Raw genomic sequence first — 16,665 nt, forward strand, 5'->3', positions numbered from 1 at the left:
GACACCCCATACCCCATTTTCTTTGACTGGCCTAGGAGAATCTGGCTCTCTCTAGACTGAACGCTGCGACCTCCAGAGGCGTAACTTCGGAAGCAAGAAGAGTTTTCCATGGTCCTTATTTAGGCTTGGAAAGTGTCGGAGATTTCTAAAAGTACCAAACCTCCACTTTTTGCGTTGCTGCAGTACAGCGAAGATGTCCAAGCCACGAGTAAAACCAGCGATGCTTACTGCTTTTCTTTCTCAGCGTTTAGGAGACACAGCTTCAGAAATCCAATCGGCCTCCCTTTAGGCGGGCGCCTTCGGACAAGGACGCGTGCCTAAAGCGGACCGCACAATTTCCGCGCGCTTCGAAAGGAAACAGACCGGCTGCCTGCGCTTCCTTCCAACGGAGCGTCTATTTCCCCTCCCGCCTCTCCTTCCTCATGAATATTCACGCCTCTCCTCCCAGTGACGTTGCAGCAGTCCCGCGGTGAAAGCTGGAGAGCTGCTCCGGTCCTGGCAGCACAGCCTGCGAATGACTGAGCAGCAGCGGCAGCCGCAGTAGTAGCAGTAATCATAATAATTGCAGACGCCGCCACAGCTCTTCTGGCTGCTTTTGGCTCTTGGCTCTTTCCGCTGTCTCCAGCCTCGAACGGGTTAAGGGAGCGCATCTCCGAGCCGCTTCTGAAGGACGGCTGCTGTTGCTGCTGCGGAAATAGTCCCCCGAAAATAAGGCACGTTCTTGTTGCTCGGGGAGCGCGGAGAGGATGAAACAATGCCGAGAGTGGGCGCTGCTCTTTTTGGGGGTCGCCAGCCTCCTCGCCACCAAAGGTAGGTGAAGTTTTTTTTTTTTTTTTAAGGGGAAAAGCAGGGGAAGCTACGCAGGTGTAAGGGGCGCCGCCTCGTTTGCATTTGCGCGAGAGCCGCGGGGACAACTCTTCCAGTCACTAAAGGCGGCGACGCCGGGGGCGGGGGGTGGTAGCGGGGGGGCGTAGTTGTTATGTCTGCCTGCCTTGGGCGTTCTCGCTGCTGTATAATGTCGCACGGTTGTAGGGTTTTTAACCAGGCGAGCTAGTTTTTGGGGTCTCCCCCCCAAAATTGTTTTGAAGGAGTCTTCTGCGCGCTCCTTAGAACTGGGAAAAAGATTTCTGGCTTTTCGTTCCTGCTGTGGCGATGGAGAAGCTTTTCAGGTCGGGGAGAGAAAAGGGGAAAAGGGACTTCTTCGACCTGCCTCAGTCCTGGAGGTTTTGGGAGCCCCTGAAAGTTTGAGGTGTCGTGAGGGAGGCGGGTGGAGTTTTAGAGGTGAATTAGGTTTGCGTGCTGCACTGCCGCGCTTGGCTCGCTATTTAGCGCCTGGGAAGATTAAGCATCTGGAAGGCGACTCATCTTCGAGCCCGATGCACCGAGGGATGCTCGCTTCTTGTTTCAACCGATGACTTGGCTTCCGGTGGTTGTGCATTTGCGTCCTGAGAAGATTGAAGACAACAATTAAACTAGGAGTAAAATGGTTGTTCGCCTTGTAGAGGTTAATTTATACCGAATACCGTATTGGCTGGATAATATTACAAGCCCTGTGGCTTTTTCCGAAAGGAAGACCTGAAGATTTTTACTTAAATATATAACTTGTTGCATAGGCGAAGTTTAAAATATTTCTTGGTGTTTGTTTAAATGTTCTAGCAAATAAATGCATTTCTTTATTTGCAGGGATTGTTCAGTTTGGTACTTCATTGTTTCTAATTCAGGGTAAAACCCCTTGAGATATTTTGTGGAAGTTTTGATACCTCTTCCTTTAAAAAAAGCCATTTTTCCGAATGTATTGGATTGAGAAAAGAGTCCTAGTTTCTGCAGCATAAAGCTCTTTGGATAATCCCTAGATACTTCCTGTATTCCCTATATGATGAAATATGTATTCCCTTTATGATGATGAAGCTATTCATAGATTTTATTTGGAAGTTGTACATTACTGTTTTCTGCTTTTAATACTACCAAATTTGCTTTGGAGAATTACAAATCATCTTGATGTCTGTGAACTGCTTTGATTCATAGCTGTTATTTGACAGCATTTTCTCTAGTTTTCTTGCATTTTTGCTATGAAGTACAGGTTGTCCTCAATTTACAACCACAATTGATCCTAAAATTTCTATGTTAAGTGAGATGGTTGTTAAGTGAATTTTGCTCCATTTTACAACCTTTCTTGCCAAAGTTTTAACTGAATCACTGCAGTTAAATTAGTAACCCAGTTGTTAAGTGAATCTGTCTTCCCCGTTGACTTTGCTTGTCAGAAGATCGCAATAGGTGATCACATGAACCTGGGATACTATAACCATCATAAATATGAATCAGTGGACAAGCGTCTGAATTTTGATCACGGGGACACTGCATGGTTGTGAGTGTGAAAAACAAGTCATTTTTTTTCAGTGCCATTGTAACTTTGAACAGTCACTAAATGAACTGTTGCAAATCGAGGACTACCAGTAACTGCTGAGTTACATCTACTGTTCTCAGATAAGCAAAAATAGAAAAAGCACAATTGATTTGAAGATATTTTCTTGTGTGAAATAAATTGTTGGGTTTTGAAAAACAAAGTTTATCTGCATCTAGAGGTTACATTTGCAAAAAACTAAAAAAAAGTTTTGCAGACTAAAAAAACCAAAATATTTAAAATTAAATCAAATATTTCAGTCAGTCTGATTTACTATTAGTTAAACTTTATGTAATTTGTAGGGAGTTTGAGCTGAGCATAAACAATGCTTGTGGTGGGGATATGTTGAAATGTACTAATTACATTAAAACCCCATTCCATTGAGTTTCTGTGGCAAATTCTTGAATTTAGTTTGTAGGCATTTGAAAAGTGTTACAACCATTTAACCCCTGGTACATCTGAATTGTATCAAGAGTTCCAAATTCTGCTTTACCACAGGGGGGCTGCAGAGTGCAACTTCTGACTTCAACAATTTTACATTCAATATTTGATATAAAAAGGTTTTTTAGAAAAAAACCCTATAAAAATAGGAAATTCAATTAAGTTTTAAAATCTTTTTTGATATTGGTTATTTTAATACAAGGTTCTGCACTAGCATGATCTCTATCTCCTGTTGCTTTTGTTGTATTTGTATATAGTTGAAAAGTGAGTGATTTTGTATTAGGATGCATTATTTCACAAGGAAATAGTTTAATGTAAAAGAAGACATCATACATCCTTAGATGAACATCAAATAGGCATTATACTTCAGCTTCTTAGTAATTCTTCTGAAATAAGACCTATGAGTAGTGAGTTGCAGTGAACTAGAAAGCCTTAAAACCATAATCCCAAGCTCCGTGGTTGTTTCACATTATTTAGAGAAGAAATAAAAATGAAAAGAATGTCTTCAACATTCTGACAGTGAATTTCAGGAATTGTTGCACCAATATAAAATACCATGATAAGCACATATGATATGCCAAATCTGAGGCTACCTATTTAAAAAAAAAAACTGTATACATTGATAAAATAATGCTATTATATGCAAAGATTTATAATCAAGGTAGCAATTGTTGAGAAAATTAAGTTGTAATATATCTACTTCAGTCACCTGTTTTTTCTTTAGATCTCATTAATCTTTTTGCCTTTTATTTTAATATAATATGTCCTTTAAGTTGAATGTTTCATGTTCTTTAGTAGGACACTGCAGAGTTTTAGATTTGAGATCTTAAATATGATATGGGACATGCATATAGCTATTGTTGGGAATGTCTTAAAGAAACTACTGATACATCTTTTCCTGGGTTTATGTGCTACATTGCGCAGCTGATGTTCAGTCCTGAAAAGAAATGCATTTGGTTTAATTTACTCCCATCAGATGTCATGCACATGCCTGTATGTGCTTCACATCACATTTTATCATTTGAATCTAATCTTTTCCTGTAATGTTAGAAATATAGGAAATGCCACTTACGGGCATTGAGTTTAGTAGGTATCTTCGTTTTGAGAAAATCTACAGTATCAATGCTGCAAAACATCTACTGTAATTTTACTTTTTTATTTTAAAAGATTGTTCATAAGTTCTAATACATTGTAAATTAATATATAAATTTAAGATCTTGAGTAATGGGATAAATATTCCAATCAGTACAATACAATTAGCTAGAAGATGTCTGTGTTCTGCTCCTCCATTTTCTTATGTCCCATAATTTATATGCAAAACATTATTGACATTAGAATGACTGAAATGTGCAGTTGAGATTCTCTAAAATTATGATTGATGTTGCTAACTGTTACATTTGATGATACTGAGAAATAGAATATTAAAATAATAACAGATATTGGTAATGTAATCAATAATATATTTACAACAACATTAGTTAAGGAATATTTCAAATAATTTCATTAGGTTAATAGACACAATTGGTACCATCAATGAACAAAGTTTGCAAACAGTTTTATACAGTGTTCATTTAAAAAATAATAATCTTAAGAAAGCAATGCTTGATTAGTTTGGCTGGTTTGAGAGAGGATTTTTAACATGACTTATAAATCTAATGAACAATCTTGTTAATAAAGTATACAGAAAGCAATTATAGTCCTTTATCTGGCTTCTTTTCTATTTTTTGTTACTTGGTATTGCACTGTAATCAAACAATATATTGTCTTATGCCCGTGTGATTGTAGTCCTTGACATACAACCTCAATGAACAAAGTTTGCAAACAGTTTTATACAGTATTCATTAAAAAAAAAAACCTTAAGAAAGCAACGCTTGATGAGTTTGGATCTTTTGTGAGACGATTTTTAACATGATTTGTAAATCCATTGAATATCAGAACTGAACACTAAATAATCTTGCTAATATATAGGGAGCAATTATAGCTCTTTATGTCGCTTCTTCTCTATTTTTTGTTACTTGGTATTGCACTGTAATCAAACAATATATTATGTTATGCCAGTGTAATTGTAGTCCTTGACATAGAACCACAACTGAGACCAGAATTTCTGTTGCTAAGCAAAGTATTAAATGAGTCATGCCTATTTTTACAACCTTTTTTTTTGTCCAGTTAAGTGAATCACTACAGTTGTTAAGTGAATGACATGAACAGTAAGTGAATCCAGTTTTGCCCATTAACTTTTCTTTCCAGAAGCTGGCTGGGGTAGAGCTCACAAATGGTGATCACATGATCCTGGGATGACACTGCAACTGTCATAAACATATGCTGGTTGTCAAGTATCAAAATTTAAGTCAAGTGACTGTGGAGATGCTATGAGGACCAGTCACTTTTTTCAGTTGTTGTAACTTTGAAATGGTCATTAAATTAATGTATGTAAGTCAGGGATTACCTGTGTTTTCTATCTTAGAAGATATACATACATACATACATACATACATACATACATACATACATACATACATATTCCAGAAAAATTATGTTCCTGACCCTTTTGTTCCTGCACATATACAATTATTTTCCTGCACATACTTTTTATATACAGTACAATAGATATGCCAGAGATGTGTGACCTTGTGATATGAATCCTGTTTTCTGTTTTGAATTATGGTGCAAGAAAGCTTCTAGAAATCACTGAACAATGGAGAACAACCGATACAATGCTGAACTGATACTTTGTATTGTATTGATACAATGTGTCAGCCTCCAAGGTGGCTTAATTGTTGTTTATTATTTTAACTTGTGTTTGCCTTTACTGTTTATGCATACAATACACATACTCACTTCAACATTCATCACCCCATTTCAGGATTAAAATCTTTTAACTAAAAGTTACATTTCTGTTATCTATCATACTGATCTAAAGGAGGTTAGTAGGCAGGTGTTTTTCAACTTCTCGGTCTAGTGCTGAGGAAGAATTGCTGGTTTACAAACCATCAGCCAGCTTCTGTGCCCAAGGGAGATTTATAACTCCTAATCCAGATTCTTAATCACTATAGCACTTGGTCATGTTTGTGTTGTGTGTGTATTTACTTAGGGTAGTCATAGATAGTGCGATCCTCATAAAATAAGCTTTAGTAACAAACTTGATTGGCAATTTTTTTTTCTGGTAAAACTGTAAAACATGATGCAGTTTAAAATTATGCATTTTTAAAACAGTAACTTTAGTATTGAAACAAAGGTAATTTAATCTATGTATATTTCCCTTAGCAAAATATTGACTTCAGGCTATGTTATTGTAGATCAGAAGATTAGATTAGAGATCAATCTCTGGATTTTTTAATTAATTGCTGGTTCATAATGAAATCAACATTACATAGAGAACTAAATGCATTAGACTACTATTTTAGCCCAGTCTAACATTGTAAGAACACTGATGAACTAGAAGAGGATAGAAAGGGGAAGAGGAGAACTATGTAATTTTGTGAATATGGATGTTCTAGTTAAGACCCTTAGACACTGCAACTATTCTCTTTCCACAGACTTTTAGACAGAGCTTTATTTTCACATCACATTGGTTTGGTAGATTTCTGTAGCAATTCAGCCTGGATCCACCTAAAAAGACCCTTGAAATGGATCAGATAGTTACAGCAAACAAATCCACTTTAATGCTTACCTGAACTCAATTTCATTTATAAAATATGTTAAAAGTGCTGCTCAGTTGAGTATTAGCATCTCATAAATTTTGGCTGTTCAAGAATGCTGAGTAAAATCATTCGGATGAAAGACTACTTCGGACAACCAGAGCTGCTTTATATTTATATTTAAGCAGATATGACATAATCAAAAACATCCTATAATAGTGATTTTAACAATGTATAGCTGTCAAAATTAATTTTCAGTATATAACTTAATGCATATTTTAATATGCTCTAAGTTTAGTTTTTTCTCCTATTTATGTTAATTTCTGCCTTGGGAGTCAGTGTTGTCATGCTTATCACTTGTCTTTTTTTCCCCTGGTTGCTGAAAAAGGAAGGATCAACTCCGGATTCTGCAATGCTTCTTAAAAATCATCACTATAATGAGGTTCTCTCTTAAGGTCAAAAAACAAAAATACTTTTAATTTAGGGAGATGGAAAATTGGGAAAAAAGGTTTTATTTGTACTTGGAACTTCCTGTTGGAGCATTCAAATGTACCCAGGAGGCAACATTTAAAATGTTTCAGGTTTCCCAACAATGGGGATTTGAAAAAGCCTCTTGGTCCCTTAATTTTGTTATTATATTGATTCAAAAATAAAATGGGATGATAGTCCATACTGACTGCTCATTAACATCCAGCCTTCAGAAAGGTTTGCCAGGGAATCATTTCCAAAACACAACAAACAACATAATAGGAAAAATACACATATCTGATTGACTGAAGGTTCTTAATACATCATACTTTCATTTATTAATCAAATAATTCTTAATATTTCATATTTTTGCACTGTCCTAAAAATCTTCATACTCAGAAATTTCAACTTAAATTGTATAAAAAAACATAATATACACAGGGAAACCTTTATATTAAAACCATTTGATTTTAATGTTACCAATAATTTTAATTTCTTATGAAAATCTTAGGTACTAGATTATGTCAGTGTTCTTATATCCATAATTGTTCTCTCAGTCTCTTACTATATACTTAAATGTGTTACCCACTGTTCTCACCTAAATCCAGCCAATGGCAACAAGGATAAATTTGTGTCTGAAATTTTATTGGATAATATATATTTCAGATTTCAATAGCCTCAGTTCAAAACACACAAACACATGGGCACAAAACAAAAAGATATGCCCTATTTTGTCCTGAGCTTTAGAAAATGTAAAATTGTTTTGAGCATAGGGTATACACAAAATCGTTATTTCAGTCTCTGTATTTGCATGCTGTATAGTGACTGAAATAAGTTCTGTTAAGAAATACAAATGGTGTGACAGTTTGTAACAGTATGTCAGCAAGTATAAAATACAGTATAAATAGACCCTTTACACTGGATAATTTTGTGTTTTAAAAAGGTACTATATGGAATGGCCATTGCAATTATTTATTTACTTAATCATACATTGTAAGCAAACTTTTTGAAACTTAGAAAATACAGAGCAAAGTTTGTGCCTGCAGAATTGTATAGAGAACATCCATGGCTTCAAGAGATAGGTAGAAAAAGTTAAGATAGCTTGCTGAAAAGGTTGATTTATTGTCCTTTTCAGAAATACTGCTGGAGTTAAATATAGGGTAGAAGCCAGTGCTATTTATGGGACAGCTGAATAGCATCTTATTTAGAGATGAGTTTTAAACAAGACATGGTTAAGATATTTGTAGCAACTGAATTTGAATGGCAACATACCATTCTAATTCTTCCAAAAAGGAAGTAAATTTGTTAATATCATCTAATTCATTACTGTGAATCAACATGTAAAAATTCTGCAGTATGACATGATGCACTATTTATGGAGATCTGTATTATTTAAATGGTCCATAAAACTAGTGAAGACAAGAACAAAACTTTAGTACAGAAATAACTATGTAGATCTTGATTTTCTTTCTTCTAGGGATATAATATAGTCAACATCAGAAAACTTGTGAATTAATTCCAAATTAAAGATAGGTTTAAAACCGAGCCCAATTTACAACTTTAATCTGGTATAAACATTTTTCCTACCACCAGTCTTGTCCTATCCTCATTGTTTGTTTGTTTGTTTGTGTGTGTGCGCGCGTGTGTGTGTGAGAGAGATCTTACCCCATTTTTTTACTCATCATTTGAATTAGAATTGTTTTTTCGGTTTAAACTCAACAGGTGTCTGGCTGTTTATACATACATATATCTAAATTTTTAGAAACCTCATTAGAGAGCAGATGCTCTTAGCTCTACTGCTTTTAGATAAATGACCTTTGCCTGGAAAACTATTTACAGACTTTGGGGATGGGTTGGGGTGACAGAATGAAGATCATGGCTTCTGTTGGATATGGTAATCTAAATCCATCCCTGGATCAGATTTATAAATACTTCTGATTTGTGACTGGAAATCATCTGTAACAAATATAACTTGAGTCCTATACAGCAGTCATTTTATATATATACAATATTTGCAAGGAATTTAGAATGTCTGCATTTCTATTGTATTTGTACATTTGGAGTTTAAGCATAGTTCAAGTTTTTATTTTTAAATATATCCTGTTGAAGTAGACCAGCATGTAAGCATCAGGAAATAAATAGTAGCAGTTATCGTTTAAAAATATTTAATAATTTATATTTTTGTTACTCATATGAAAACAGTGTTTGGATTTTTATTCAGTTTAGTAACAATAAAAATAACTTTAATAGAACTGTACCCCGAATGCCACATAAAATAGTTGGCAGCAGCAAATAGAAGTGCAGTGATAGGATCTTTTAAAAAATACTTTTCTCCTAATGAATAATTGCTGTGTTCAATACACTTTTTTAAAAAAGCAAACAAAAACACATGTTTATAAGATACTTGATATATGAAATCCTAATAGCCAGCTTAGGTTATAATTGGCAAAGTTTATTATATGAAATAATCCTAGTATTAGTCCATTTTGTTCACTTTTCATTGTTTTTAGAAGGCATTGAAGAGTCTTTTACTTTGTTTTATTCAATACTTTAATGTACAATCCACCCAAGATTGCATTGTAATGAAGGGAATGTTATGATCAGCTCTCTTGCTAATGGAGGAGCTATGTCTGTGATATATAAAACCAAGAATCCCTATCTTTGTGCTATTACTAATGTAGCCATCTTAAGAACAAGTTGGTGCACATGCAAAGAACACCTAGTATTTTAAATTAGCACAGTCCTTGACTTACAACCACAATTGAGCCAAAATTTCAATTGCTAAGCAAGACAGTTACATGATTTTTGCCTCATTTCATGATCTTTCTTGCCACAGTTGTTAAATGAATAATTCCAGTTGTTAAGTTAGTAGCACGGTTCTTAAGTGGATTTGCCTCCCCCATTGACTTTGCTTGTCAGAAGGTTACAAAAGGTGGTCACATGACCCCAGGACATTGAAACTGTCATAAAAACATGCAAGTTGCCAAGCATCTGAATTTTGATCACATGATCACAGAGATGCTGCAGTGGTTATAAGAGTGAAAAATGATCATAAGTCCTTTTTTTTAGTTCTGTTGTAATTCAATAAATGAATGGTTGTCTGCCTATGGCTGCCTGACAGGCAGATAGATCATACATACCATTGAGTCCCATAACCAACAATTAACATATGGTATGGATAAATTAGATTTAACTTTATTGTATTTAAACATTACTGAGAGCTGTAAAATTTTAAATTAGCATAATGATGCATTATTATTACATTGATGATATATATTAAGGCAAATTAAAAAACAGAATTTAAATATGAACATGGTTAATGAATGCAGCACTGGAATCCATATATTTATTTATGATCATCCTGATTGGTATCAGTAAACTATAACATCCATCTACTAAAAATTGGATATTTGGATATATCATTAATTTGACCTCGCTTATAGACAAGAAAACAGTAAATTTTTGACTGAATATAAATCAGTATTTGATGAAATTCTCTGCAGGATGATAAGTTTCATGTCAATTAGGTAATGTATCTAGAATTCATAGATAACTGATGAAATCTTAGTTTGATAGACAGAAGAATGCTGTGCTGGCTCTTGAAATACAAAAGTAACATTCAAGATGCTTTTAACACTGATGCAGAAAGATTTAAATATCAGTATGGACACACTGACAGTTTCTAAATAATAAACTACAATGTATGCAGTAGAGAAGAGTGAGCCATAATTATTTCACTGTTAAAAAATTAATACACAACCAGAATTGTATGTATTAATGCTGATATTTCTGTGGTACATATAATTGTAGCCTTAAATTAAGCAACATCATCTTGTGTGTGTGTTTTTTTTAGAAAGATTCTGATTTAGATTAAGGGCTAAAAACTATGTTACTCATTTAGAGAAAGCATGTGCAGGCCAAACATGATCAGGAACTCCATGGATGGGAAAGGCTTCCTTTCAAGCTGCTTGGCATGCAAGCATTTATATTCATTTTAAAGATTTTTTTTCTTTAAAAATGGGAATGAGAAACCTTGACAGGAGCCACGAAGAAATGATATATACCAGTAAGAGAATGATTCAGCACTTGAATTTCTGAGTCTGGAAGAAGAATGCATTATAAGATTTGCCAGTAAATAATAGTTATATCCCGCTGTCTAATGATACAAGGAAGCAATTTTAGCATTTGACATTTAACAGACATATTTTTTATATTTCTAATTAAAGTACAGTATCATAAGCAATCCTGCAACTGTTCTGTGTTGTGGGTGAAATAAATGAAACAAGGCACAGAATTCTGAAGTGGAGGAATTAATACATTATGTGTGGTAGAGAAAATATGACTGCATTTTAACAGTTACCCTCTTTGGAATAATAGTGCCATAGGTAAATGAGAATGGAATATGTAAGAAGCCTGCTAGAGCAGATACCATGTGGCATCAGCATGAAGGACTTCTTGGGGAGAAAAATTTGTAATGCATGGAAAGCAAGCAAGCATATTTAATCTTAACAACTTTCCAATTAATTGCGAATAATATTTTATTCAATATTATCTCATGACTTTAATCTTGAACAAGCTTAATTTGATTTGTTCAGCCTAATATACTGAAGAGTCTGGAGAAGCTGTAACTGGAATCATACTTTTTAATTGCTAAAAGGTAGTGAATGAAAGCTGTATTGGGGGCATATGGCTATTGTTTTCTTCTTCGGACTCCTGCAAATAAGGAATTGATCTTGAATTTTGCAAACAAACACCTATTAGAATAGTATGAAGCAATTATATAAATTTTATATAGAATATGTTCTATTTATCATCCATAAATACTCATATGGCTTACTTCATAATGATGAATATGTGGGCTGTTGACTAGGTATTTGTAGGAGGAATCCGTATGTTATTCCCCTCTCACTGAACTTCATTTTGGCTTCCAGAGGCACCGTGGGCCGGTCCTTTGCTATTTCCAGGCCAACCCTGCAGGCCAGATTTAAGCGCCCAGCGGGCCGGATCCAGTCTGCGGGCCTCGATTTTGACACCCCTGTTCTAGGTGATCCAAAAGACCAATGCGCTATACTGCCCTGTTATTAAAATAGTGATATTTAAAACACATTTGTTATTGAAACTACTGTAACTGTAGTTTTTGTTTGCTATACCAATTTAGGTCACCTTAATTTTACTTTGATTCTGCAGCTGTTACTTTTGGCCTTATCTCTTTGTTTATGTGCTCTGGAGGACTACATACTTATTATATTTTTTTCATGTGCTGCTGCCTTAGGAAAGTCTAAAAGAAGACATTTGTATGGACCATTTTTAGTAGTGATGGTGCTCCTGTAGTAATAACTGGTCTGCAAATCTATAAAGAAAAGGGATAGCATTCAGACTTGTCAGTTATGCATGTCCCCTGCAGAGGTGGTATTCAGTAGGTTCTGACCAGTTCTGGAGAACCGGTAGTGGAAATTTTTAGTAGTTCGGAGATCTGGCAAATACCACCTCTGACTGGCCCCACCCCCATCTATTCTGTGCCTCTTGAGTCCGAGATGATTGGCTGGGTCTTCTTTTGTTACCCTGCATAGGAGAATGGAGCTGGAAAGCAGGTTAGTGGGGTGGGGAGGGAATGAGATTTTGCAGTATCCTTCCCCTGCCATGCTAACTAAGCCACGCCCACCAAGCCATACCATGCCCACCAAGCCACGCCCACAGAACCAGTAGTATAAATTTTTGAATCCCACCACTGGTCCTCTGCTACGTTGCCTGTGTAGCTTCTCAATTTATTTCCGTTCTCCTCTTGGAATTTTGATAAAGTCTTCATATATAAACCTCACACATATCACTACTAGTAATCTCTTTGTTTGATACCTTACATAATAGAAGCTTTTTGGTATATTAGTTTCTCAAATGACATGTTTTGTATGTAACTTTTGCAAATAAGCTTTGTATGAAGTCTGCGAAACCTGGCATAAACACAGTGGCTGTTTTCTGCTATGTTTGGTGCTAAAAACTGATGAAATTATTTTGTATAATGAAATCATCTGTTGTAAGGGTTCTTTATGTTCCTCATTTGTAGGCAGTGAGATTTTTCAGGAAACTCCTCAGGCTTTCTTACAAGGGAATTATGCTATAGCTTGCTAATTTTTTGTCTACACATTGGCGACATGCTCAAAAGAACTTTAATTATTTAGTGACAGTTTCCTTTTATATAATCACTATTGACTTTCCTCAGCAAAGATTTTGTTTGCTCTCATTCTCTTTTCAAAGTTATGTCTATAAATTCTTTTTCTTCATTGTTTTTTTGAGCAGTCATTTAGGATCAGCAAATTATTTCTGCTGAGATGGACATTGTGTTTCATGCAAAGGAAAAGCAGGCACAGCAGTTCATGCTGACAGAGAACTTGTTTGTAATCTAATGTATTTAGATATTATATCTATTAAAGTTATGTGGCATGCTTACAGAAATCGTATTAGAAAAGGTAGTTTTTAACATGATTTGCTTTCAAGGAATAACATTATGAAAAATAATTCATATTCAGATATAAAACTTTGATTTATCGAAAGGAATTTCGTCTCAATCTTGTCTTCTTTAAAAGGTTACATTGCAATCCAGATATTTTATCCTTTTTGGTAAATTTCCTCTTTCAGTTTCATAACTTTAAAAGAGCAATGCTTTTAAAAATTAAATAAAAGATATTTCACATTTGCAGCATATTGTATTGTTTTCAAGTACTAAAGATACTGAATGAATTTTTTATACTTGGACAGTATGATAACTTATACTTAATTAAAGTAGTTGATATGCTTAGCCTAATTAATGTAATCACATGACTTGTAGTTCAAATAATCTGGTTTTGACACTGTGCGGGGAAATTCAGTTATGGTATTTTTCTTATGCTAGCATTGTTCTGGTGCTATAATCTCATTTTACCACATTTCATTGATCCCATTGCTTGCTTGATACATCATCAAATACATCATCAAAGAATGTCTGGACATTGCAATGGATCATAAAGTAAAGAAACTGCTGCTGTGGTTTCGCAGATTTTATCCCTGTTCTTTGTCTTGAGTTGCTCCTACTCCTTTTTTTAAACTAATGAAATGGCTTTACATGTAGTAACTAAACTATTGTATTACATGCTTGTATTTGGCTTAGAATAGAGTTTTAATCTGTCTGTAGGTTAGATTGTGCACAAATCAAATTACAGTACAAAGCCTCAAAGAAGAAAGTCAGATTTCTCTATCCTGTAGGTGACTTTCCATTAAATATGAACTATAAAAAGTTTCAGAATGGACTGAATTGTAAAATGAAAACATTTGCAAGAATATAAAATCAGATAATCACGGCCTTGTGAAAGAGTGTCAAAGCAGGTGCCAATCTTATTTCTGCAGGCATGATGTTCTACAGGGACAGGCCACCTCAGAGTAGGTCCTTCTTGTTGTACTAGTTATACTTCCTTAGAAAAAAGGACCTTGCCTACCCTTTAGGACTGTTCCTTGGTTCTTAGTGTGGTAATACATATCCATATATCCTTCTTAGCAACTCCATATTTTCTAACTTCCTGCTCTTCACGATGCTTGTACATTAATCCTAAATATATCCTGATTTTCATCTTGCTTTCAGTCTCAGATTTAAGCACATTCACAGCATATGTTTAATGCCACATTAGAATGTCTTTCATGAATTTTCCCTAGGACTATCATTATGGAAGAAAACACTCTACTACCACCTCTTATCTCCCAATTGGCCACTGTAATTTACTTGATTGAATTTATTTGGGATGATACTACATTGGATTTAGAAGTAGGAAGATCCAGGTTTAGTATACCCTTCACTATAGCAGGTTACTGGCTGACTTTAGTCCAGTTATTTTTTCTCAGCCCAGCCTATCTCACAGGTAGGAAGATGGAACACCTCAAGCTCCTGACTGTAAGAAATCAATCAAATGAATAAAAGCAATACTGAGACACACTAGTTTAATGTAGAATTTCTGTTGACTTATTGGTGCTGTCAGAGCTTCCATTGAGTCAAGTTCGACTCCTTATGGCTGCATGAACATATCCATGTTTTTTTCTTAGTAATAATATGGAAATGGTTTTGTAATTGCCTTCTTTTGTATTTTTGTTTTCTTTATCTTTACTTTCTAGTTTAGCCTACAGCCCTGGATCTTTGTCTCCTATCCAAGCACTAAGTACATATTTTATCTTTTTGAGATCAGGTTGATTAGATTCTGCCACCTGCTATGACAATGGTTTAATGCTAGATAGCTAATCTATTACAATAAACACAGGGCTGCATGAATAGATTCATAGTGTGAATCCTGCAGGTTTTATGAATTTCAATAGAAAAACAAGATAGGAAAGATTTTGGTTAGTATACAGGCCACATATATTAAAAGAAAGTATTTTTTAGTACTGTTTATATCTTTCATGTTTCTAGAGCACTATTATCACATTCATTTTTATAGTAAATTTTGGATATAATTTGGGATATTACCATTATTCTTCCATTATATCATTGATAAATTCTAGTAATTTTTTTACTGGTTTGCCTAATGCTGTACGTATATCATGTACCAAAAAGATTAATAATTTTGAATTCAACTCATTGTTTAGTAATGCCTGACAAAGGTTATAAATTTATAACGCACTTCACAATTGCTTAAAACTACACATGTGCTTAAGTCTATCTGTTCTCTCTTTTGGATTCTATCCAGTTATGGTTTTTCTCATTCTTTAAATATTCCTTGCTTATTTGAGATTTTTCACGTAATTAATTCAGGGGGGGAAAAACAATAGTAACTTGCAGGCATGGTCTAATAAAATGAATTTTGAATGATGATTTCAGCTTAACCTTTGTACAGAGATGTGTTAATTTAAGGTAGGCATGAGTTACAATCTTTTTGTGCTAAAAGTCACAAATATCCTTTGAATAAGATATTGGGGGCCACATTCCAAAAAAATGAATGGGGTCAGAATATCAACCAGTGCTTTATAAATGATGCCACACATATTTATTTTTTGCACCTACTAAAACTTGAAACTTGTTTCAAGAAGTAGATATACTTTAAGGTGTTGACTTTGCTGCCTGGTTCATTTAAAATTCTTTAATTACAGTATCATTTGTATGGTATCCTTATATGGATTTCAGAGCAATCTTTCAAGTCGATGGAAGACAATTGATCCTCCCTTGACAATTCGGTGGAATAATGAGAATTTAGTAATGTTCAATATCTTACCTCTACATAAAAATGCTTTACTTATGAATATTTTTAAGGCAGATGAGGAAAGTTCATGTTGTGGTGAGATTGCTTATGTTAAATGCTAGTATTGAAAATCACATGTTTTTAAGTTATAAAATCATTAATATCTTGGTTTGTAAGATTTTTTTTGGATGCTAAATAACTATTGAATCACTGTGTATTTGATCCATTATTGCCTTCTAAAATATAGTCCCACTGCAAGCTACTCCTTTAGGAAAGACTAAACCTTTACATCTGAGCTGTAAAAATTCAAAAGACCACTAGATAGGAGCAATGAAATACAGATAACTTGTAATTGCTATCTAGTTGTTTCCTGGATTTTTGCAGCCCAGAGGTGGAATACCAAAAGAATCATAAATGTGTCTGCATCTTCCATTAGCATCCTTTCTATGTAGTATAGCCAAATCAGTATAGACAGATTTGGATTCAGTGCTTGAATCTAATTTGAGATTTATTGAAAGAAATTTAC

General features: G+C 34.6%; 1 protein-coding gene across 1 annotated transcript in view; it reads left to right on the top strand.

Annotated features, from left to right (window-relative positions):
* The first annotated feature begins 629 nt into the window (after positions 1-629).
* The window catches only part of CLSTN2 (calsyntenin 2), a 267,779-nt gene continuing 251,743 nt past the window's right edge, over positions 630-16,665 (top strand). Inside the window, exon 1 of the mRNA XM_087965006.1 lies at positions 630-810. Within this exon, the coding sequence (XP_087821132.1) occupies positions 747-810 (64 nt within the window). The 5' untranslated portion in view covers positions 630-746. The remainder of the gene's footprint in view (positions 811-16,665) is intronic.

Source organism: Notechis scutatus, chromosome 4 (genome assembly GCF_049901735.1).
Source record: "Notechis scutatus isolate UNSWTSFEM ecotype Mainland chromosome 4, rNotScu1.2, whole genome shotgun sequence".
NCBI classification, from domain to species: domain Eukaryota; kingdom Metazoa; phylum Chordata; class Lepidosauria; order Squamata; family Elapidae; genus Notechis; species Notechis scutatus.